Below are 23,784 nucleotides of genomic sequence, written 5' to 3' on the forward strand. Positions count from 1 at the left end.
AATTGTTAATACAGTGTCAGTCAGCAGAATCAAACCGAGAATAATCAGCTTCTCGTATCTATTTGCAGACTCCAGCCGACTCTGCTGATGAGCTCCCTCTCCCCCCCCTCCCCATCCTTGTTCAGAATAACTTCCAATTCATTTTGTGCCATTTTTCCTCTGAAGCTTGGTGCAAACATAGCAGAGGCATTATCTGGTTTAGGTCTAATCCCTATACCCAAGTGTTTTACAGCCAGTGTAATTACATCTCAGCGAGTCCCACAGTTTCAACTGTGCCGCTCCGCTTCTTCCCTTTTCTGTTCCATTTCAACATTCTCCTCCAGTGTCACCCACTTATTTCCACACTCTGATTCTGGGGTGTAAATCCTGCAAGACACAAGGATGATCAGAGGTCAGACAAAGACAAGAGGAAAGCGCAGGTCTTCCAAGAGGGTTTTATTCTCATTCCACTCCTTGCCCATTGTAAATCCACATATATGCATCTTCCGTGCAAACACAGCAGCTACAGGTTTTCATTTCCATCTCTGCATTGCCATTTTCTGATTTGCAGCCATCTTGTGGCCCTGTAGCCCCTGAGTGCCTGAGCTCCAACATGTGTGATGGGACCACCCATATACACGGCTAAATCATAGGCCACGTATTCATGGCAGAGTGAGGAGCTTTAAAGAATGTGGCCACCAAATCGAGGATTTCATTCCTTTACACACTCATCCATTTTTCATACCCGTACCGAATCGACCTTCACAGCTACTACTTTACAGCTACCACCCACTTTACTCGCACAGTACCTCGCCTCTTTTCTCCCTCGCCGTCTCACACCGCTTACACCTTCCCTTCATTTACACTTCACTTTTCTCCCTCTCTCCCGCCCTCTCTGCCTCTTCCCCGTGTCATTCGATTTGCTTTGTCCACTCGTCCTTCACTCCTTGCTGCTATTCATCCCGTCCTCCATCCTCAGGCTCTCGGGGGGTCTGTGGCAGTGATAATGAAGCACATAGTTAACAGATATTAGCTCATTGGCAGTGGATTCATTAGACAGAGCCAAGGCTTATGGTGATTATTTACCCATAGAGGAGGGGCCACAGGATCAGTGGCACGCTCTGTGTCACCAGCCACAGGCTTCTTTGAAGTCACACTGTCTCTGCTCCCCTGCAACACTCTCGTACTTCTCCTCTCCACGGGTTTTCTCAGCCTGTTGGAGCACCTCTCCCTCCACATCTCTCCCTTCTTGCTGCTCTCGGTTTTTTTCTCCTTCCCTGTCATTACACACCCACAATACATAGCTGCTTTCTCTCCATCCCCCCCCCCCCCCTCTCTTTCTCTGTCTCTCTTCACCGCCCCCATTCACCCAATGGTAATTATGGAAAAATCTGTAATAGTGCTCAGAGGAGCTGATAATACCTTTAGCTTAATTAAAGACATTTATGGGATGTAAAGACAAGTAGCCGAGGGGTTACTGTGCACCCACACTTACCCCAAATCGTTATTTCTCGCCTTTTCATCTCCCTCAGTCCCCCGGCTTTCTGCTATTCATATAATTTCCTCCATTTCACACGCACAATGTGATATACACATGAATACATGCTCTATGCCTTCGTCAGAATGAATGTTAGGGTCAGGAGTTCTGTAACCAATTGCCCACAATTTCAGCTCCAGAGTGTTTGTAATTTATCAGCCTCGTACACACACACACATGACAGCGAAACAGACAGTCCTTTCCTGCTGATTATCCCAGTGTTGGTTGTGCCACATCCTGTTGGGCTGAAGGATCTGCAGCCAACTTGTTAACATGTCAGTCAGGGACACCAGTAATACCGCAGAAGAGCGAACAATACTTTGTGTTCTGCCGCGTACTTAGAAAGGTCACAGTGTTGGAGAGACAGCTGGTGCAGAGAAAGTGTTTTGCTTCCTTGATTTAAATGTGTGATGGAGACCTGTTTTCTCACCTTTATTCTTGTATCTTCGTTTGCGGTGCATTCCTCTCAAAGTGACATCACAGGTATGAAACGCTTTTTCCATTATTTTGAAATTGTCTTTGCTCTTGCTGGGACAGGGGGGCCTACGTTTCCCAACTATTACATCACTTTTTGATTAGCAAACATGAATAGAGCTGTGTCTTTAAATTAAACGATAAGTCATGGACAGAGTTACATCAAATTCAGTTCAAAGACGACTTGTGTTTTCTTTGGAGTTTTGCTCTTCTTTTGTGTCTCCAGTGTAATTCTTCCTCCTGTCAATACTGGCTGCAATAATTATTGCATCTAAAGCATTTGATGTTTTAGTTTTCAGCATTTGGTAAATCAATCTTTCAAAGTTAAAGCAGCTTTCACAAAAAATGTCCTTTTCTTGTTACCATCCATCTGGTGCAACTCAGCGAGGAAATGCTGAGCAGGGAAATAGAAAGAAGGGATTTGGCACTAAAAAGAAAGAAAGTTATCGATTTGATTAAAATCACTCAATGTTTAAGCCACAAATTAGCCTCAGCTGAACTCTAGAGGACATTTTTACATATATATATAGATCCGTATAGGACTTTGGATTTAGTCTCACATCGTTAGGGCTCCAGCACCAGAATGTCAGGTTTTTTATTTCCCCTGTCTTTCAATGCTTTTTTTAGAGGGAAGGACGTAGATTCAGCCAACACGTAAAAAAAAAAAAAACCTCTTAAAGCCATACCCTAAACCCAACAGGCAAGCCGCCATTTTGAATTCATTGTACAGGGAGTTAATCCGATCCACTTCAAATTATGTCAGACTAATCTTAAGACTTTGATAATGTTAAATTCACAAAGCTTTTTCATTTTTGTTGAACAGCAGCTCTGTGGCTTCTTCAATGAAACAGGAAGTACTTTAATACAGGCCTGTACCTGCATTAGAAAGTGAATGATGTGTAAAAACTGGTCGTTGTTTACAATAGACCATGAAATTTATGGTCCCATATGCTTGAGTATTTTCTCAAATAATTCTGCAGCTTGTAAGGAGAAGGTTAAACCAAATGTGAAGGAAGGCGGCTTTATTCCTCTGCTTTAGATTTGTTTTTTAAGACTTGTCTCTAACAAAACTCACAAAAGAGAGTTTGTTGCCATGGACAGAAAACGTATGAATGAATCTTTCGTTTGTGTACACCTCAGAGGACCCACTGTTTTTGAATTCTTTCTCTTCACATAGCCGTCCATCACAGTGTGGAGAAAATCTTCGCTGTTTGACAATTCAGGGTTTTACTGAATAAAATAAAACATACAATACGTTTCATTTCTTGCCATAAAATGACCCTAATGTTCCTGCAGTTAGCAACAAGGTTCAGTGTTGTTTTCATTTCAAAAGTAGGGTTAGGGTTAGGTTGTATCTTCTGTGTGAGTAAAAGTCTTCATTGTAGGGCTGCACCAATTGTTTTATCGATTAATATATCCATAATGTTTTTCAATTAATCGATTAATATAACAATGAATTGATCAAAAACATTTTTGTTAAACTTCTGTCATTTATATTTATTTAATCATCTTCTCTTAAATACAAACAAATATGACAAAAAACTAAGTATGCACTACAAAACATTATTGCACAACAAAGAATAGCCCAGTCTTAACTGCTAATCTGCCTTTTACAGTTGCATAACTCTCCAAAATAAAATAAGTGCAAGAGCTTGTTCCTTTCAAGTAAAAGGAATATATCAATCTACATAAAGCTGTCCTACAACAAAAAAAATAAATGAAAACCGGTCTCTGACTAAAAACTCCCACACTTTATCTCAGGGGTTTTCAATGAAAATTCAAAGAGGTCCAATTAGAGAGAATTTCCTCAAGAAAAGGTCCAAAACATCATAACGTCTAACATGTGTTATGATTCAGTGCCATATATTTTGAAGTAGCCTGGTAGCTGTATCAATGTCTGTATGAAGTCAAAAACTGATGATAAAATAAAGTACAATTCAATGTTATCTCAACTTTGTTTATAATAAAATTTCACATTGAACTGGAGGGCACTCTAATAATAAAAGAATAATAAAGTAAAGGTTCGTGTTTTCAAGTTAAATAATATTTGCATTCAAAAACAAAATAAAGACCTTTGGGAAAAGACAAGTGCTTCATTTTAGAAGAAAAATAAAGATGGAGTTTGATTTTCCCCTTTTCTTAATTTTTTCTTAATTACATTTGACATATAACAATCTGAACAAATATTAACAACTAAAGAGCTTTAACTTTAACTCTGTGTGCTGCCAGGGTTTAAATCGTAAATGCGAGAAAAGTTGCGCAGGTTAAAATAGAAACGCTCTGTCAAAATCTAAAAACAGGTCTGGGTCCGTATAGAACAGCGTTTGGGTCTGGACCTTGGTCCACGTATTGGGGACCCATATGATCACCCAATGATCGTGGGTGATTTTTCACTTCAGCTTTGCTCTTCTGGTGAATCCATGCTTTGATGAACACCTTCCATACGACGCGTCGACGCACGTTACGCAGATCGACGTATTTGCATAACAGATTACGTTGACTTGTCGCCCCAGACCTAAATAATTGTAATATGAACTTTGATGTAATAATGAGACGTGGAAATTTAATATTTAATTGAAACACAAAGTCAACATTTAGGGATGATCTTTTTTTTTTGTGTAATAGATGATTGATTAAACAATAAATCTATGACCTATAATCAGAAAGAAATAGAGGTAGATATTATCTTATGTATTATATTTATATATTTATAATAAACATGCACATTATTTACATATTCACAATGAGACACTGTGTCATCTCCACTTTGTCTTGTTACAATATAGAAAAAATATTAAAATGTCGTGGGTTTTTTTGTTTGTTTAAGTGTTTGTACCTATTATACAGTTCAAAGCGCCACATCAATGGAAATTCAGGTGGTAACTTGTATTTCCATTGATGTGGCGCTATGTTCTACTGTGATCTCCTGCCTTTGATCAAGGTAAATTGTAACAATCTGCAGGATATTCTTCAGTTGCTTCCTGGAGCTTGAACAGAGCAGTAGCATTTTCTGACAAGAAACCAAACCACCATTTGAGACGCCGATTTCCCTCAATCGCAACAACAACTTCTACAAACCGAGAATGAAGCAGAAAGACGTTGTCAAGAGCCTCAAGAATGAACTCCTGAGCGCTGAAGTCGAGATTAAAACCCTTAAAGAAGAGCTCATACTGAGGGAGATGAAGGTAGAGGTTCTCCAGGAGGAAAACACTGCTCTGAAGAAGGAGCTGAAGAGCTGTGAGGCCCAGTGTGATGCACTAAAGGCAAGTCAACTCCTGGAGCTCACTCAGGTGGAAGAGACCTGTTTAAAGAAGGTGGAGGTTCTCCAGGAGGAAAACGCTGCTCTGAAGGAGAAGGAGCTGAAGAGCTGTGAGGCCCAGTGTGATGCACTAAAGGCAAGTCAACTCCTGGAGCTCACTCAGGTGGAAGAGACCTGGAGAACTAAGGTAGAGGTTCTCCAGGAGAAAAACGCTGCTCTGAAGGAGAAGGAGCTGAAGAGCTGTGAGGCCAAGTGTGATGCACTAAAGGCAAGTCAACTCCTGGAGCTCACTCAGGTGGAAGAGACCTGTTTAAAGAAGGTGGAGGTTCTCCAGGAGGAAAACGCTGCTCTGAAGGAGAAGGAGCTGAAGAGCTGTGAGGCCCAGTGTGATGCACTAAAGGCAATGCACCACCTGGAGCTCACTCAGGTGGAAGAGACCTGGAGAAATAAGGTGGAGGTTCTCCAGGAGAAAAACGCTGCTCTGAAGGAGAAGGAGCTGAAGAGCTGTGAGGCCAAGTGTGATGCACTAAAGGCAAATCAACTCCTGGAGCTCACTCAGGTGGAAGAGACCTGGAGAAATAAGGTGGAGGTTCTCCAGGAGAAAAACGCTGCTCTGAAGGAGAAGGAGCTGAAGAGCTGTGAGGCCCAGTGTGATGCACTAAAGGCAAGTCAACTCCTGGAGCTCACTCAGGTGGAAGAGACCTGGAGAAATAAGGTGGAGGTTCTCCAGGAGAAAAACGCTGCTCTGAAGGAGAAGGAGCTGAAGAGCTGTGAGGCCAAGTGTGATGCACTAAAGGCAAATCAACTCCTGGAGCTCACTCAGGTGGAAGAGACCTGGAGAAATAAGGTGGAGGTTCTCCAGGAGAAAAACGCTGCTCTGAAGGAGAAGGAGCTGAAGAGCTGTGAGGCCAAGTGTGATGCACTAAAGGCAAATCAACTCCTGGAGCTCACTCAGGTGGAAGAGACCTGGAGAAATAAGGTGGAGGATGTCAGAGCTGAAGATGTGGCTCTAGAGGACGAGGTCACTCTGCTGAAAGAAGAGCAGCCTGAGCTCAAGCTGAAAGACAGTGAGCCACAGTTGGAGATGGAAACTGGGAAGGAGGACGAGCCAGAGGTGAACGAGACGAAACCTCAGGAGCAGAAGAAGAGACGAGGAAAGAAGTGGTGGAGAGAGACCTGGAGAAATAAGGTGGAGGTTCTCCAGGAGAAAAACGCTGCTCTGAAGGAGAAGGAGCTGAAGAGCTGTGAGGCCCAGTGTGATGCACTAAAGGCAGATCAACTCCTGGAGCTCACTCAGGTGGAAGAGACCTGGAGAAATAAGGTGGAGGATGTCAGAGCTGAAGATGTGGCTCTAGAGGACGAGGTCACTCTGCTGAAAGAAGAGCAGCCTGAGCTCAAGCTGAAAGACAGTGAGCCACAGTTGGAGATGGAAACTGGGAAGGAGGACGAGCCAGAGGTGAACGAGACGAAACCTCAGGAGCAGAAGAAGAGACGAGGAAAGAAGTGGTGGAAGATGCTCTTTAAAAAATGAGACTCAGTTGGCCCCTCATAGATGTTGAATAGATGTTGAATGCACTAATTGCAAGTAACTTTGGAGAAAAGCGTCTGCCAAATGACATGTATAATGTAATGTAATGTAATGTAATGTTCAGGGTCACAATAAAATATGAAAATAAAAAAAATCAATACAATTAATACAACAATATAAAACTTCTGGTGAATCCATGCTTTGATGAACACCTTCCATACGACGCGTCAACGCACGTTGCGCAGATCGACGTATTTGCGTAACAGATTACGTTGACTTGTCGCCCCAGACCTAAATAATTGTAATATGAACTTGGATGTAATAATGAGATGTGGAAATTTAATATTTAATTGAAACACAAAGTCAACATTTAGGGATGATCTTTTTTTTTTGTGTAATAGATGATTGATTAAACAATAAATCTATGACCTATAATCAGAAAGAAATAGAGGTAGATATTATCTTATGTATTATATTTATATATTTATAATAAACATGCACATTATTTACATATTCACAATGAGACACTGTGTCATCTCCACTTTGTCTTGTTACAATATAGAAAAAATATTAAAATGTCGTGTTTTTTTTTGTTTGTTTAAGTGTTTGTACCTATTATACAGTTCAAAGCGCCACATCAATGGAAATTCAGGTGGTAACTTGTATTTCCATTGATGTGGCGCTATGTTCTACTGTGATCTCCTGCCTTTGATCAAGGTAAATTGTAACAATCTGCAGGATATTCTTCAGTTGCTTCCTGGAGCTTGAACAGAGCAGTAGCATTTTCTGACAAGAAACCAAACCACCATTTGAGACGCCGATTTCCCTCAATCGCAACAACAACTTCTACAAACCGAGAATGAAGCAGAAAGACGTTGTCAAGAGCCTCAAGAACGAACTCCTGAGCGCTGAAGTCGAGATTAAAACCCTTAAAGAAGAGCTCATACTGAGGGAGATGAAGGTAGAGGTTCTCCAGGAGGAAAACGCTGCTCTGAAGAAGGAGCTGAAGAGCTGTGAGGCCCAGTGTGATGCACTAAAGGCAAGTCAACTCCTGGAGCTCACTCAGGTGGAAGAGACCTGTTTAAAGAAGGTGGAGGTTCTCCAGGAGGAAAACGCTGCTCTGAAGGAGAAGGAGCTGAAGAGCTGTGAGGCCCAGTGTGATGCACTAAAGGCAAGTCAACTCCTGGAGCTCACTCAGGTGGAAGAGACCTGGAGAACTAAGGTAGAGGTTCTCCAGGAGAAAAACGCTGCTCTGAAGGAGAAGGAGCTGAAGAGCTGTGAGGCCAAGTGTGATGCACTAAAGGCAAATCAACTCCTGGAGCTCACTCAGGTGGAAGAGACCTGGAGAAATAAGGTGGAGGTTCTCCAGGAGAAAAACGCTGCTCTGAAAGAGAAGGAGCTGAAGAGCTGTGAGGCCCAGTGTGATGCACTAAAGGCAAGTCAACTCCTGGAGCTCACTCAGGTGGAAGAGACCTGGAGAAATAAGGTGGAGGTTCTCCAGGAGAAAAACGCTGCTCTGAAGGAGAAGGAGCTGAAGAGCTGTGAGGCCCAGTGTGATGCATTAAAGGCAAGTCAACTCCTGGAGCTCACTCAGGTGGAAGAGACCTGGAGAAATAAGGTGGAGGTTCTCCAGGAGAAAAACGCTGCTCTGAAGGAGAAGGAGCTGAAGAGCTGTGAGGCCAAGTGTGATGCACTAAAGGCAAATCAACTCCTGGAGCTCACTCAGGTGGAAGAGACCTGGAGAAATAAGGTGGAGGTTCTCCAGGAGAAAAACGCTGCTCTGAAGGAGAAGGAGCTGAAGAGCTGTGAGGCCATGTGTGATGCACTAAAGGCAAATCAACTCCTGGAGCTCACTCAGGTGGAAGAGACCTGGAGAAATAAGGTGGAGGATGTCAGAGCTGAAGATGTGGCTCTAGAGGACGAGGTCACTCTGCTGAAAGAAGAGCAGCCTGAGCTCAAGCTGAAAGACAGTGAGCCACAGTTGGAGATGGAAACTGGGAAGGAGGACGAGCCAGAGGTGAACGAGACAAAACCTCAGGAGCAGAAGAAGAGACGAGGAAAGAAGTGGTGGAGAGAGACCTGGAGAAATAAGGTGGAGGTTCTCCAGGAGAAAAACGCTGCTCTGAAGGAGAAGGAGCTGAAGAGCTGTGAGGCCAAGTGTGATGCACTAAAGGCAAATCAACTCCTGGAGCTCACTCAGGTGGAAGAGACCTGGAGAAATAAGGTGGAGGATGTCAGAGCTGAAGATGTGGCTCTAGAGGACGAGGTCACTCTGCTGAAAGAAGAGCAGCCTGAGCTCAAGCTGAAAGACAGTGAGCCACAGTTGGAGATGGAAACTGGGAAGGAGGATGAGCCAGAGGTGAACGAGACGAAACCTCAGGAGCAGAAGAAGAGACGAGGAAAGAAGTGGTGGAAGATGCTCTTTAAAAAATGAGACTCAGTTGGCCCCTCATAGATGTTGAATAGATGTTGAATGCACTAATTGCAAGTAACTTTGGAGAAAAGCGTCTGCCAAATGACATGTATAATGTAATGTAATGTAATGTAATGTTCAGGGTCACAATAAAATATAAAAATAAAAAAAATCAATACAATTAATACAACAATATAAAACTTCGGGTGAATCCATGCTTTGATGAACACCTTCCATACGACGCGTCAACGCACGTTGCGCAGATCGACGTATTTGCGTAACAGATTACGTTGACTTGTCGCCCCAGACCTAAATAATTGTAATATGAACTTGGATGTAATAATGAGATGTGGAAATTTAATATTTAATTGAAACACAAAGTCAACATTTAGGGATGATCTTTTTTTTTTGTGTAATAGATGATTGATTAAACAATAAATCTATGACCTATAATCAGAAAGAAATAGAGGTAGATATTATCTTATGTATTATATTTATATATTTATAATAAACATGCACATTATTTACATATTCACAATGACACACTGTGTCATCTCCACTTTGTCTTGTTACAATATAGAAAAAATATTAAAATGTCGTGTTTTTTTTTGTTTGTTTAAGTGTTTGTACCTATTATACAGTTCAAAGCGCCACATCAATGGAAATTCAGGTGGTAACTTGTATTTCCATTGATGTGGCGCTATGTTCTACTGTGATCTCCTGCCTTTGATCAAGGTAAATTGTAACAATCTGCAGGATATTCTTCAGTTGCTTCCTGGAGCTTGAACAGAGCAGTAGCATTTTCTGACAAGAAACCAAACCACCATTTGAGACGCCGATTTCCCTCAATCGCAACAACAACTTCTACAAACCGAGAATGAAGCAGAAAGACGTTGTCAAGAGCCTCAAGAACGAACTCCTGAGCGCTGAAGTCGAGATTAAAACCCTTAAAGAAGAGCTCATACTGAGGGAGATGAAGGTAGAGGTTCTCCAGGAGGAAAACACTGCTCTGAAGAAGGAGCTGAAGAGCTGTGAGGCCCAGTGTGATGCACTAAAGGCAAGTCAACTCCTGGAGCTCACTCAGGTGGAAGAGACCTGTTTAAAGAAGGTGGAGGTTCTCCAGGAGGAAAACGCTGCTCTGAAGGAGAAGGAGCTGAAGAGCTGTGAGGCCCAGTGTGATGCACTAAAGGCAAGTCAACTCCTGGAGCTCACTCAGGTGGAAGAGACCTGTTTAAAGAAGGTGGAGGTTCTCCAGGAGGAAAACGCTGCTCTGAAGGAGAAGGAGCTGAAGAGCTGTGAGGCCCAGTGTGATGCACTAAAGGCAAGTCAACTCCTGGAGCTCACTCAGGTGGAAGAGACCTGTTTAAAGAAGGTGGAGGTTCTCCAGGAGGAAAACGCTGCTCTGAAGGAGAAGGAGCTGAAGAGCTGTGAGGCCCAGTGTGATGCACTAAAGGCAATGCACCACCTGGAGCTCACTCAGGTGGAAGAGACCTGGAGAAATAAGGTGGAGGTTCTCCAGGAGAAAAACGCTGCTCTGAAGGAGAAGGAGCTGAAGAGCTGTGAGGCCCAGTGTGATGCACTAAAGGCAAATCAACTCCTGGAGCTCACTCAGGTGGAAGAGACTTGGAGAAATAAGGTGGAGGTTCTCCAGGAGAAAAACGCTGCTCTGAAGGAGAAGGAGCTGAAGAGCTGTGAGGCCCAGTGTGATGCACTAAAGGCAAGTCAACTCCTGGAGCTCACTCAGGTGGAAGAGACCTGGAGAAATAAGGTGGAGGTTCTCCAGGAGAAAAACGCTGCTCTGAAGGAGAAGGAGCTGAAGAGCTGTGAGGCCCAGTGTGATGCACTAAAGGCAAGTCAACTCCTGGAGCTCACTCAGGTGGAAGAGACCTGGAGAAATAAGGTGGAGGTTCTCCAGGAGAAAAACGCTGCTCTGAAGGAGAAGGAGCTGAAGAGCTGTGAGGCCAAGTGTGATGCACTAAAGGCAAATCAACTCCTGGAGCTCACTCAGGTGGAAGAGACCTGGAGAAATAAGGTGGAGGATGTCAGAGCTGAAGATGTGGCTCTAGAGGACGAGGTCACTCTGCTGAAAGAAGAGCAGCCTGAGCTCAAGCTGAAAGACAGTGAGCCACAGTTGGAGATGGAAACTGGGAAGGAGGACGAGCCAGAGGTGAACGAGACGAAACCTCAGGAGCAGAAGAAGAGACGAGGAAAGAAGTGGTGGAGAGAGACCTGGAGAAATAAGGTGGAGGTTCTCCAGGAGAAAAACGCTGCTCTGAAGGAGAAGGAGCTGAAGAGCTGTGAGGCCCAGTGTGATGCACTAAAGGCAAATCAACTCCTGGAGCTCACTCAGGTGGAAGAGACCTGGAGAAATAAGGTGGAGGATGTCAGAGCTGAAGATGTGGCTCTAGAGGACGAGGTCACTCTGCTGAAAGAAGAGCAGCCTGAGCTCAAGCTGAAAGACAGTGAGCCACAGTTGGAGATGGAAACTGGGAAGGAGGACGAGCCAGAGGTGAACGAGACGAAACCTCAGGAGCAGAAGAAGAGACGAGGAAAGAAGTGGTGGAAGATGCTCTTTAAAAAATGAGACTCAGTTGGCCCCTCATAGATGTTGAATAGATGTTGAATGCACTAATTGCAAGTAACTTTGGAGAAAAGCGTCTGCCAAATGACATGTATAATGTAATGTAATGTAATGTAATGTTCAGGGTCACAATAAAATATAAAAATAAAAAAAATCAATACAATTAATACAACAATATAAAACTTCGGGTGAATCCATGCTTTGATTAGACGCAACCACCTTCCATAGCCCTACTTCACCGTTCAAAATATTAAGATACAGGCATCTCAAATAAGCAAAACACCTAAAAAGAAGTTGTGTGGATCGACTATCATCCAGGCAACAGAAGTCCTCATGCCAGACGAAGCCATTTGACACTTGAGTTCAAGTTAGTCGGCCGATTTAGCTGAGACTGGAAACAGCAAGAGTGGCTCTTCTAAAGCTCACCAATTAACACATATGTTGTTTATCTGTCCAAACACCTAAGTTTAAAAATGACAAAATGCCTGAGCCGGCTGCCAGGCAGAAAGTAGAATACACTCGATTGACAGTTTATTAGGTACACAAGTTAGAACTAGAACATTTCTGGCGCGTACACAAGCTGAAGTTAAAGAGAATAGGTATAAAAATATAAGGATGATTGGTTAACACCACTTTATAAGTCTGAGACTGGGTCCCCTCTCAGATAAAGCTTGGAAAAACGTGACCCCCCTCTCCCCAGTTTAGTTCCTGGGTTTCTGGATGCCTGTACCATCATGATGATGCTACTTGATTCCATAGACATCAGACAATTGGGATGACAAACGATAACTCTATTCATTGGCATAACTTCACACTCCATCAAATACAAATAAACAGTTCCCAACACTTTTATCTCTGAACTATCTTTTTAACCAAATCACACACATTGAGTCTATTCTAAGTGATCTCCTTTTGATAGCTAATATAATAGTTCATGTGGTTTTTTTCACTTCCATTGACTGATCCTCCCTGAAACTGTTTGGGGACCCCCTGCGGACACCCTTGCACCTCCAACGTCCTGTGGTTTTCATTATACTGTGGCAATCTGCCTAAATAATGACATAAATTTAGTTTTTCTTCAAAAATAAAAGTTTACTTCACCCCACCCCCACCTCCCATCACTCCCCACCTTGTTCTACAAACTGTTAGTCAAATTGTTTGACATAACCATTCCACCCAAAAAAATTATTTGTTCACTTCCATTCACCGATTCTGCCCTGAAGCTGGAGGCCCCCTGGGGAGGCCCACTCCCCACGTTGAAAACCTGTGGCCTTCATTATACTGATGTGCCATAATAAGTCATAAATAAGGATTTTCGTGCAAAATACTTCAAAAAAAGTATTCACGTCCTCCACCCACACCCAGGTCCCACCTCCCTTGGTCTACAAATCAGATTATACCATCCACTATGTACGATGGCGTGCCCATGGCCTGAAGCATGGCCGACCGAGGCCATGCGAACAGGCCTCCCCCTCAGAACCAAACACAAAGGGCGAGGGTCTTGTTTTCAACTTTCATTCACAGTTAAGCTGTTTTAATAGCGCTTTGATGCCAGTACAAACAGGAGGAACAATTATAATGACTAAAAACTCCTTCAATACACATCTGCGATTATTGTTTAAAGACAGATTTGAAAACATGAACCTATAGACGACCTTTAGCCTCAGAAAAGGACGAAAGAAACATACATCTGCACTGTAGTGACAGAGTGCTTAATGATATTCTTAAAGACCCTCCCGAATAATTCCCTTTTCATCATTCTTAACTTGTGTTTACTCTCTGTCAGACTGGGATGATGTCGTGGTGGTCAGAGAAGGTTCATCCACCACGTTGGTCTGCACTTATGAGATGTCGAGAAGTTCCGTCACCTTAAACTGGATGAGAAAGTCACTCGGTGCGAATGAATGGAAACTGGTTCTATCAGCTAGCAAGAGGAAGACGTTCTCTGGAGGTGCCTCGAAGTCATCAATGCGATTGACTGACCCCAACTTTCATGACACTGGGGTTTTCTCACTGTTTTTCATCCCCACAATGGAGGATATAGGCCTCTACTCATGCTTGATAAAGCAGCAAGAAAGGAAACTGAAGGAGAGGTTAATCTTTTTAGCTATCCTTACAGGTAAAAAAAAACCAGCTTGCTATATATGATTATTCATACAAATAATAATTTTTACTTTTAAATAACATTTTATCAGAATTCTAGAATTTTTCAATCATTCTGTAGGTCTAGTTTCTCCAATTTATGTGAGCTTTTCTCGGTTTTAGTGGTAATAAAAGATTTAATTCTTCTCAATTTCTCCCACCGCTTATTTCCTGTGTCCGCCCTCCTCTCCAGTCACCGTCCTCCCCTCTCCAATCATTTCTGTGCACAGCACCCTGCGAATGAATGCCATGGTCACTCCAGACACTGCCATCAACAACATCACCTGGACATCACCGCATGGCATTACCATAAAGAGCGAGAAAATATCAAGCAGGGAAACAGAGGCCAAACTGCCAATGGTCCAGGACACGGACAAAGGTGTCTACGTCTGCACGGTTCACCCTTGGGGAAAGAGCAGCAGCCCAATTTTCCCCTTCAATGTGAACGTGAACATTACTGGTGAGATGCACTTGAAGAAGAGAAATGAAGAAGCACCGAGGAACAGAAAACACATGTTGTTGCTTTTGTCGATGGTGTGAGTGGGCATCAGTGCCAGAAAACTGCAGCTGCATTATTTATTTAAGCATCCTGTAGCTACTCTTCTTCAAAGTATTTACTTCTATAGACCAGTTTCAAGATTCAAAAGTTAGATCTGCACTAAAACCCATCCCATCCTTCCGTGAATATTATAGTTGCTACATTTATGTATTATTCATTATTTGCTTTTTTTCGGGCCTTTTTTTCACATCTTCCTCCCTTCCCTTGTCTCCGCAGCTAACAACGGGCCCTGGTACACTCAAGCCAAACATGGTGAGTGACTTTGTAACACAAGCAGTCTCAAAGTCTTGTGTCAGCAGCTTGGTAATCGGGCAGAGCCGAATGCAAGACCAAGTGACAAAGTAACTCTCAGCATATAAGAACATAATCCCTATTGTTGTTGGAATCCCCCCCCCCCCACCACCACCACCACCCCATCTCATTTTCCATACTCTCCATAATGTTTACGCTGTCTTCGCCTCACTTTTCATTCCCCCTCTTTGTATTTATGAATTCCCCGTTTTTATGTATCTCCCCCCCCCCCCCCGTTGTATCTTCATATCTGCGTCTGCGTACCATCCTCCTCTATATGGTTCTGTCCCGATTGTTCTACCATTCTTCTTTGTCCTCCCTCTTCCCTCAGTTCCTACAGACGACAAGAGCTTCACTGCCACAGTGGTTCAGAGGCCCTTGCTCCTGAAATGTCCTGGTGTTCGGGGGGACTTGGTCGTGCTGCAGTGGAGACCCCCAGACAAGGGGAATAACGAAAGGAAGGTTGTGATGCAGTATGATCGCTGGAGGGGCACCACTCATCGGGAGCAGCCTAGCCGGAGAGTCCAGTTGGCCGGCCCGCCCTTTAACGCAGAGGCTGGGATCTTCGCCTTTCGACTCACGCCCGAGCTCAGTGATGGCGGCCTCTACATCTGTGAGGTGCACCTCGATGACAAGATCACCCTCCAAAGCACCACGGTCAGCGTAATGAAAGGTAAACATCAGGAGGAGAGGGCAGGAAATTTGTAGGAGGAGGTAAGGAGCAGGCTGGATTCATTAAGCGGTATTAGTTTCATCATAATCTTGTATTTGTGTTATATAAGATGTGGGGGGTGTTATGTAATATATCTGTGATGAAAGGGGTAAATAAACAGATGGATGGCATTAGTCATTAGGAGCCCCATATTATTTTAGGCACAGACTCTACTTCTCTGCAAACTTTGCTGCATTGAACACTTTTCTAATGAAAAGAAGATGTTCCTATATTTGATGTTTTGAACTTAAAATATTCCACTTATTCACAGAATTTTCACAGGGTTCTGTACTTGTTCAGTTTCTAAACTCACTTATCCAATTTTTTACCATAATTTGTCATTTGTCTGTAGAATATTTGAAGTACTACTTAAATATTTTTGAATTCTGCTGTTATGAGGAGATGTGGCCTCAACCGCCTATCGTTCTTAAAAATAATTTCTTCTTAAAAACCCATATCTGCAGTTTTTCAAAGATTCTGACATTCACCAATATTTTCATATCTGGGATTTGTTCTTACGTAAGAACAGAATCTGCACACACTGCAGAGCACACTTGACTACTGAGATGCTTGTGCAAAATAATCAGGTATTATATGTTTTCTTAAATTGTTCAGTTTTATAGAAGCATTAAAACTACTGTGACTTTTATATCATTTATAATATTTTGCTGGTGTTAAATTTAGCAATTTAAGAACACGTCATGACTCTGACATAGTTTTCTTAATAATTATTTTTACATATATCTGCAGATATTGGTGAACGAGGCTCACTGACAGCACTCTTGTGTCTGTGTTTTATGAATGGAGCTACAGCCAAGACGTGACGATAAAGATTTGAAAAAAGCTAACCTGGCTTTCAAAAATACACATAGCATCAGCACCTGTAAAATTCTCTTTAATCTGTGCAGATGCACTTGTGGTTTAGGGGGATTAAAGTGCATGAAGAGCTTTTGTTGAGCCGCAATTGGTGTTGGATGATGCTCTTGTTTAATGATTGCTTGCCAACACATGCTTGCAGCACATCACTTCTTCCTTATGACTCATGGTTAGAGCTATTCCAGTCTTATCGACCTCTCAAACCTCTTTACAGTACAAGTTGTACTGATTCATTTTCTGATTCATGCACACATTCCTAGATTTTTCAATCACGCACAATGCATAAAATACACACAATTTAGGGTTCAGTATCTTGCCCAAGGACACTTTGAAATGCAGACAGGTGGAGCCACCAATCTTCTGATTCGGGGATGACCCTCTCCTACTCCTGAGCCACAGCCGCCCACTTGATGATTATAATTAACAAATGAAATATAATGTGTCAGGTCATATAAGATTACCCTTCTCGCTTTACGCAAGACAATGAAAAAGAATATGTTTCTAAAATGTCGCACAGTTGCTTTAAGCTGACAGCGTAAAATAAGCAGAGGACCCATGTTTGGAGGCATTTCGTCATTTATTTGCACTACTCACGTGTTCTTGAGCAAGACACTGATTTCTCACCAGCTGCCGGTGGATTATTCTCACAGATCATTTGCTCTGATTTATGCAGGCTAAACAAAACCAGAATTTCCCACAGCCATTGATAAAATGTCACATTATGAAATGAACACATTTACAATATTGCTCCTGAAATGGAACATTTGCTCAATTCATAAATTGAAAAAGGCACCTGTTGATTTTTATGAGTCAGCCTTGGGGAGGTTTCACCAATCGCATTTGCACCTACACACACACACACACACTCATACATTGCCCTGTCATGGCGGCCTTGGAAGGCTTTACTAATCACAGTCCCAGTGGCATCCATCACAGCTGCCCAGACATGACCGGCCGATCCATCACTGTCACTGTCACCCTGCTTCACACATCTGCATCCCTCAAACACACACACACACACACACACACACACACACATGCACATCCACCCACGCACCAATCATGTGACGCATATATTTTTACCCCACCTCATTATAAGTATCATTATGTATGATTATACCTGCTACCCTCCCACCAAGGCTGTGGGTGGCCCACACTGATCACACTAATCAAGGTTGAAATGATTGTGTTTTTATGTGTGTGCCTGTGAGTCTGTGGAGCTTGATTACACCCAGATGGATTCTCATTTCAGTTTGATGAGACACTAAGCATCAGTCACAGTCAACCAATGCATTAGCTGCAAATCACTTTTAATGAATATATATTATTTTGACCCCCTCACTGAAATGTTCTTTGTTTTTCATATCACTTTCCCCTTTACCCCATTACTCTCTATCTGTCCTTGGCCTTTTCTGTATTCACACACTACCCTTTCACTCCCTTTCTCATCCTGACCCATTCATTTCTCTCCCCTCCTCTCTTGTCTTCTTCACTCACACGTCCTTCTGTCGGTTTCTGTTCGTTTGTTCATCTGTATCCCTCACAATCCCACCCTCCCCCTCTTACCATCACAGTTCAAACCAAACGTTCATCCTCAAAGCTGGACTTGATCTGCCTGTACTCAGAGCGGTCCCAGGTCAAGAGCGTCAAATGGAACCACCAGAACCACAATCGCCAGCCGCAAATGTCAGCCGACAGACCGGGCCAAATCTTGACCACCGTGCCCTTACCAATCACCTCTGACACAGCTGGAAACTACACCTGCACCCTGAAGCTGAATAATGGGCAGACCATCTGGGCCACGCAAGCTGTCACGCTGCCCCCTGAAGTTGGGAAGGATGGTATGGCATCACAAACACATGTCTATTTTCAGATTTTCTTCATCAACAGAATAATGTGTTGCCCGCACAGGAGTCCTGGCAGACTTCCTGTCAACTCAGTGGAGATAATGAACCATAAATGTGGATGATTGTCGGATATGTGCTCCACGAAGCGTTCTACGGTGCATTCAAGCCAACCGCAGGTCAATTCCCACTGGTTTACCGAGGCGAAAGCTCCTGACAGATACCAAATGTTATGCTTTCTTATTGTAATTAAAGGGCTCACATGTCAAGTCCTCCAGAAGGTTCGGGTTTGCTGATAATATCTGCAGAATAACTCAGTCCATATATATTCAAGTTTTTACAAAACTCCACCACAGCTTTAATCCACCACTTAGCTTCTTCCTCTATAAAATATAAAATATAAGTGCTATCGTTTTTTCTCATCACACTCACCCTGCTGTTATGCACATATAAGAAGACAGGACCTCAGGACATCTCCCCACACAAAAACTAAATTATTCAGGCTTATTGTATCAGGGGCTGTGGGGGAGCACAGGAGGATGTGACAGCTGAATGGATCCCTTAGCAGAGATGAGTTCACTCCCCATACCCTAATGCATCACTTGAGCTGAGGGGCTCGGAGCTCATCATGATGCACGCGGATGCTACGGCCAGGAGAGGGATGGGCGTGGAGGAGAGAGAGAAAGACGGCGATAAAGACAAAGAGAGGGAAAGAGGCAGAAAGAGTTTTCCTCTGATTGGAAAGGTTGGATTAGAGAAAAAAATTAATCTATCGTGAGTGACAAGTGTTGCGTTGGTCCAATGTGTCGTGAGGAATTTAGGCTGAACAGTTCAATAGATTTAAGTGTGGGGTGACCTACATTTTGCAGTGCATAGAACTTCTAGGTTGATGATGAAAAGTTTGTCTGTTAAAGGTTTATAAATAGTTGTTCTGAGTGACAAGGCTGCATCCAGAGACAGTGGGATCTTGAACACGTAAAGCTTTAAGAGAAAACTGAAACGACTTGGTTCACTGGAGATAAGTCACTGATACAACAAGTGATAATTTCCTCCACTAAAGAGGTTATGTTTTCACCCCTGTCTGTTTATTGTTTGTTGGCTGGTTAGTTTAAAAGCAAGATCACACAAAAACAACAACACTTTTTCACCGGGACGTATTTCTTTTCTTTTAGTTTTTTTCAATATTGTCTTGCACATGTTTGAAGTGTCATCACCCCCCCCTGCTCGTGGTGAATCCAGTGAGGGATCCCCTGCTGTGTTCTCCCACTGAATTCTCCTGGATTTCTATGGACATTATACAAGGAGGCCATGCAGAGAAAGTCTTTCTTTAACATTGTGAGATCGGGCTCTTTTCAACATTTTCATTGATTTCTCAGAAAAAGATTCTCGGCTCTTGATGAAAAATTCAGACACGTTTAAGGGGACTGATATTTGCTGCAGATCCAAGTAATAATCCGGATCTAGTGAATTTAAATGTGGTTTCATAAGGTATGCGCTCTACTGGGAGTCATTCTAGTTTGAGAATATATACTGTGCTGTAAGACAAATCTCACCAGCAGTTAAATCAACACTGCATAATTACATTTCTTTCATTGATGGCACAGTTCAGAGAATGCAAAATTGAAGCGCTGGTTGTGTTCTGCGGCACAAGAATACTTCAAATGTCAGTGATGTTCTGCAATCAGTTTCTACCCCCGAGTCGGCCCATTGTTTGCAAAGCATTCTAGCACTTCTTTGGTCTGCCACTTATCAGCCACCCTCCTCGGCGATCGCACCGATACAAATCAACACCCTACCTCATTTAAGATGAAAGAGATGAGGTGGAGAAGAAGAATTGGCAAAAGAGAGATGGAAAGGGAGAGATGATGGAGAGAGAGAGAGATGAGACGTGGTGAGAAACTGGGCGAATTTATGCCTCACTTCACTGCACTCAATTACCATAATTCATGCGTTAAAGTTGGCATGGAGAACAGTGCGGGTCAGTCTCGGGGTCAACACGCACTGCTATATTCCATTAGCAACCTCTACACACACTCGCCAATCAATTACCTCACACAGCACATAATGATTGATTATTTTGAAGCTGGCTAAAAGCTGTAACACCAAGGCTAAGGTGAAGCCCAGGGGCCAATCCTTTAACAAACAACATTTGGGGAAAAGTTGATGAGATGTGTGTGTGTGTGTGTGTGTGTGTGTGTGTGTGTGTGTGTGTGTGTGTGTGTGTGTGTGTGTGTGTGTGTGTGTGTGTGTGTGTGTGTGTGTGTGTGTGTGTGTGTGTGTGTGTGTGTGTGTGTGTGTGTGTGTGTGGACTTCAGCAAGGTGTCTGGCCATCAAATTCCACACGGGGACACTGAATTGTTTAGAAATGAAAAGAGCTGCGTAAGAACGTCTGTTTTGGTCTTTCTTCTTTGTTTGGCCTCTCCTTTGTAATTCAAAGCCGTGTGACACATCTGATAACTTTGTGCTCCATGAGCAGGCAGCGATGCGGCACTCGCTCAGGTACACCACATTACAGCAGTCTCTGTGGAAACCAGCACCTCCCTCCCTCCCGATTTCTCCCGTCGCCCTGTGGCTGTGTTTTACAAGACTGATGTCATCCTCATTATGCAAACAAACCTGACTAGTCTGATCAGGAGCGTGTGCTCTTCCGACAAAATTTGACTTGCACTTCGGTGAGCTAATGGTTTGCTTATGCACCGTGTTTGTCATGCTCGAGCCTGCGTTTTCTATCCACTTGTTGTCCAGAGCTGCATCGACATAGTTTGGTTTAAAGACTGCTGTTGTTTGGGTGTGTGCAAGGATCTCTCAGGACTTCATGTCCAGTACAAACATGTACTGGATATGTGAATATGCAAAGACTTAGATCAAACTACCCTGTATGACTCTGACATTTGCTGAGGCTCTGTGTAATAACCTGACAGAATCTGGTCTCTCAGATTCTGCTGCATCTCTCCCCTTTTGTGCACATTTGAAATGTACAGAGTTTACAGTGCCCAGACTGAGGTTCTGTCAGTTTGACGTCTATTGAGCTGTTGCAGAGTCTCCTCACTGTGTCTGCCGGAGCCTGGATTTCCTCGCCCTCCTCCAGCCCGTGACTGACATGCGGCATGATGCAAATGTTTGTAATGTGTCGAAAAAAATCTGAACTGCAACACATCTTATGATAGAAAAGGTTGCCCCCTCTTGACATGGACAAAATGAGCAAACTGGAGAACAAAGGGCAAGAACCTATGTGCACAGTGTCCTTGTGTTTCAAACATACACATCCATAGCTCTGTGAGTTCTCATTAGCACTGGAAACATTCACGCTTTCTTCTCCTTTTTCTAGAGCATGTCGATGTCACCGCCCCCTCCATGCTCCCTTCTCTCTCTGCTTTATTACTCCTGGTGCCCCTGGTTGCTGCGGCTGTTGGTGTGTTGCTATGGAGACAGAAACAAATTTCTGATCGTGGTGAGTCTTCCGGCGTTTTTCTCTCTCTCTTTTTTTTTGACAGCTTTCCATGTTCCGTCCATCTTCGGGCCCTATCGGCTGCCTCTGAGTGATGCGGGCCGTGACATCCTCTGGGGTCTCTGTAATGAATCTGCCTCCACCTCCCTCCCCGTGCAGCTGATTGTGTGTGTCAGACTTTACTGGTGACTATCTCTCTGTGCTCTGTGCTAGATATCGAGTATTCGCTGTCTGTCCAGTCGGGTGAAGTAGAAAACATCTATGAGAATCCTGATGATATCAGACAGGTACATCATATAAATAGTGAATTTTCCCTCCTCATCTTCCTCACCTGTTGTGCCTGGTCACTATTATACACGTTTCGATTTCTACTTTCCTCCTCCTTTCTCTTTTCCCTCTGATTTACACTATCACTCCTTCTCTGTCATTTGCTGCTCATTAAACCTCTTCTTTGCTCTCTCCTCCCTTCCCAGCAGGGTCCTGCCCTGGACTCGGTCTACATGGTGAGTTATTGCACACACACACACACACACACACACACACACACACACACACACACACACACACACACACACACACACACACACACACACACACACACACACACACACACACACACAGGAGTGGTACATACAATACTCCAATGCATACAGATTCTCACAATGCATAGACCCTCGTTCCCACTCTCCTGAAGCTGTCAGCAGATCAGTCTTACTTCACACTCGCAGTCTGCTCCTCCAATCCGTCACCCCTCTCTCAATTGCCTATCAACAGTCACCCTTACATTAGTGGTATTAACAAATCAATCTCATTACACAATAGAGGGACGTAAATCTGGCCTCAGTACCATGCATCTGTCTCTTTATCCTCCTCCTCACTGTCCCACTCCATGTCTCTCCCCCCTTTTTATCATCTTCATGCCAGGATTTGAAGCCTAGAGGAGAGGATGATGTCTATAAGGAACTGGAGCGGTAAGCAAGAAAAGCTTTGCATCACCTGTGTGCTTTTGCATGCTGAACCGTGTGTGTGTGTATTTGGTTTGCACTGTCACTCAATTGCCCCTGCACATTCTCCTCACGCTCACCAATCACACCGGCCTGAACATCACCCTGGCACTGGGGCATAATATCACGCCACGTGCTGACAGGCATGCGCTCCATCGCCCATGTGCTGTGGCTGCGTGGGCTGTTTGTGTGTTTGCCGTTTAAGGACAAATGAAACAGACTGGAGGATGGGAGATTTTTTTTGTGCTTGAGTTTGTCTTTGTGCTCTGTTTCCAGATAGGAGCAGTGTCAGAGCTGATCACCTATACCCACATCTCATCCTCATCCAGCTGTCACATCTGCTCAGCTCCCATCTGCAACAGAAGGGCTTTATAAACAAAAGCAACAACTCAATGTCTGAGTTGGGATTTATAATAATAAAAAAAACTTCAGTGCTTCAGGGAAATGCAACTCATTTGTTGCCGCAGTGTTTTTTCCTTTTATACAGATTTTTTATTCTCACGTATTGAGACAAAAGATTTTCTCATAAGGCTGTAAAATTTGTTCACAATGTGTTTGTGTTATGTATGATATTGTCTTATTCACTTGGTTCCTTGACTCTTATTTTGATATTTGTTATTCTATTGTTATTTCTCTCACTATTTGTGTTGAGTTTAAAGTTGTTGGGGAAGTATCCAGAGACTTTAATTTGTATGAGTAGTAACACCAAGCTATGAAAATACTTAAATGTCATGAATTCACAATCCTAAAGTAAAAGTACATAATAGGTGCACTGTTTAAGTACTAAGATTTATTTTCTTTTTTTTGACATGGCAGGAAAAAACAACCACATAAATGTTTTTAGCTGTGAACCCTGAAATGTGTGAAATAAAGCATTACATAAAATATAAAAAATTAACCAAGAACAATGATAAAAACAACAATAATAATAATATCTTGATAGTGATTATGATTATCATGATTATTATGATGATTAGGATTATTATTATTATTATTACTTCTAGTAGTAGTAGTAGTAGTAGTAGTAGTAGTAGCAGTAGCAGTAGTATCCAGACCATAAGAAAATACAAGAGCAAACGGTACCAAAGATAATCAAGTCATTTTTAATGAATGTACAATTATCCAGTATTGTATTTA

General features: G+C 43.1%; 1 protein-coding gene across 2 annotated transcripts; it reads left to right on the forward strand.

The window, feature by feature from the left end:
* Positions 1-1,730: 1,730 nt before the first annotated feature.
* g6fl (g6f-like) lies at positions 1,731-23,551 on the forward strand. Of its 2 annotated transcripts, none has more exons than XM_034611100.1 (11): positions 1,731-1,999; positions 13,558-13,890; positions 14,107-14,373; positions 14,689-14,724; positions 15,104-15,436; positions 17,926-18,192; positions 21,524-21,646; positions 21,857-21,930; positions 22,120-22,146; positions 22,568-22,614; positions 22,924-23,551. In XM_034611100.1, exons 1-11 carry the CDS (start codon positions 1,927-1,929, stop codon positions 22,925-22,927), a joined length of 1,584 nt encoding a protein of 527 aa, XP_034466991.1. In that variant the 5' UTR covers positions 1,731-1,926; the 3' UTR covers positions 22,928-23,551. The 2 variants fall into 2 exon arrangements, with proteins under 2 accessions (XP_034466991.1, XP_034466990.1); XM_034611099.1 differs by having other exon boundaries at positions 1,732-1,999; positions 22,117-22,146.
* The last annotated feature ends 233 nt before the right edge of the window (positions 23,552-23,784 follow it).

This window comes from Hippoglossus hippoglossus, chromosome 16 (assembly GCF_009819705.1).
Source record: "Hippoglossus hippoglossus isolate fHipHip1 chromosome 16, fHipHip1.pri, whole genome shotgun sequence".
Taxonomy (NCBI): domain Eukaryota; kingdom Metazoa; phylum Chordata; class Actinopteri; order Pleuronectiformes; family Pleuronectidae; genus Hippoglossus; species Hippoglossus hippoglossus.

Excerpts from the sequence above, each read along its gene's own strand:
- g6fl (XM_034611099.1), top strand. The coding sequence starts at position 1,927 with ATGGAGACCTGTTTTCTCACCTTTATTCTTGTATCTTCGTTTGCGGTG. Across the intron at positions 14,725-15,103 it reads GTACACTCAAGCCAAACATG|ACGACAAGAGCTTCACTGCC; the intron begins GTGAGTGACTTT and ends CAGTTCCTACAG. Across the intron at positions 21,931-22,116 it reads ATCCTGATGATATCAGACAG|CAGGGTCCTGCCCTGGACTC; the intron begins GTACATCATATA and ends CTCCCTTCCCAG.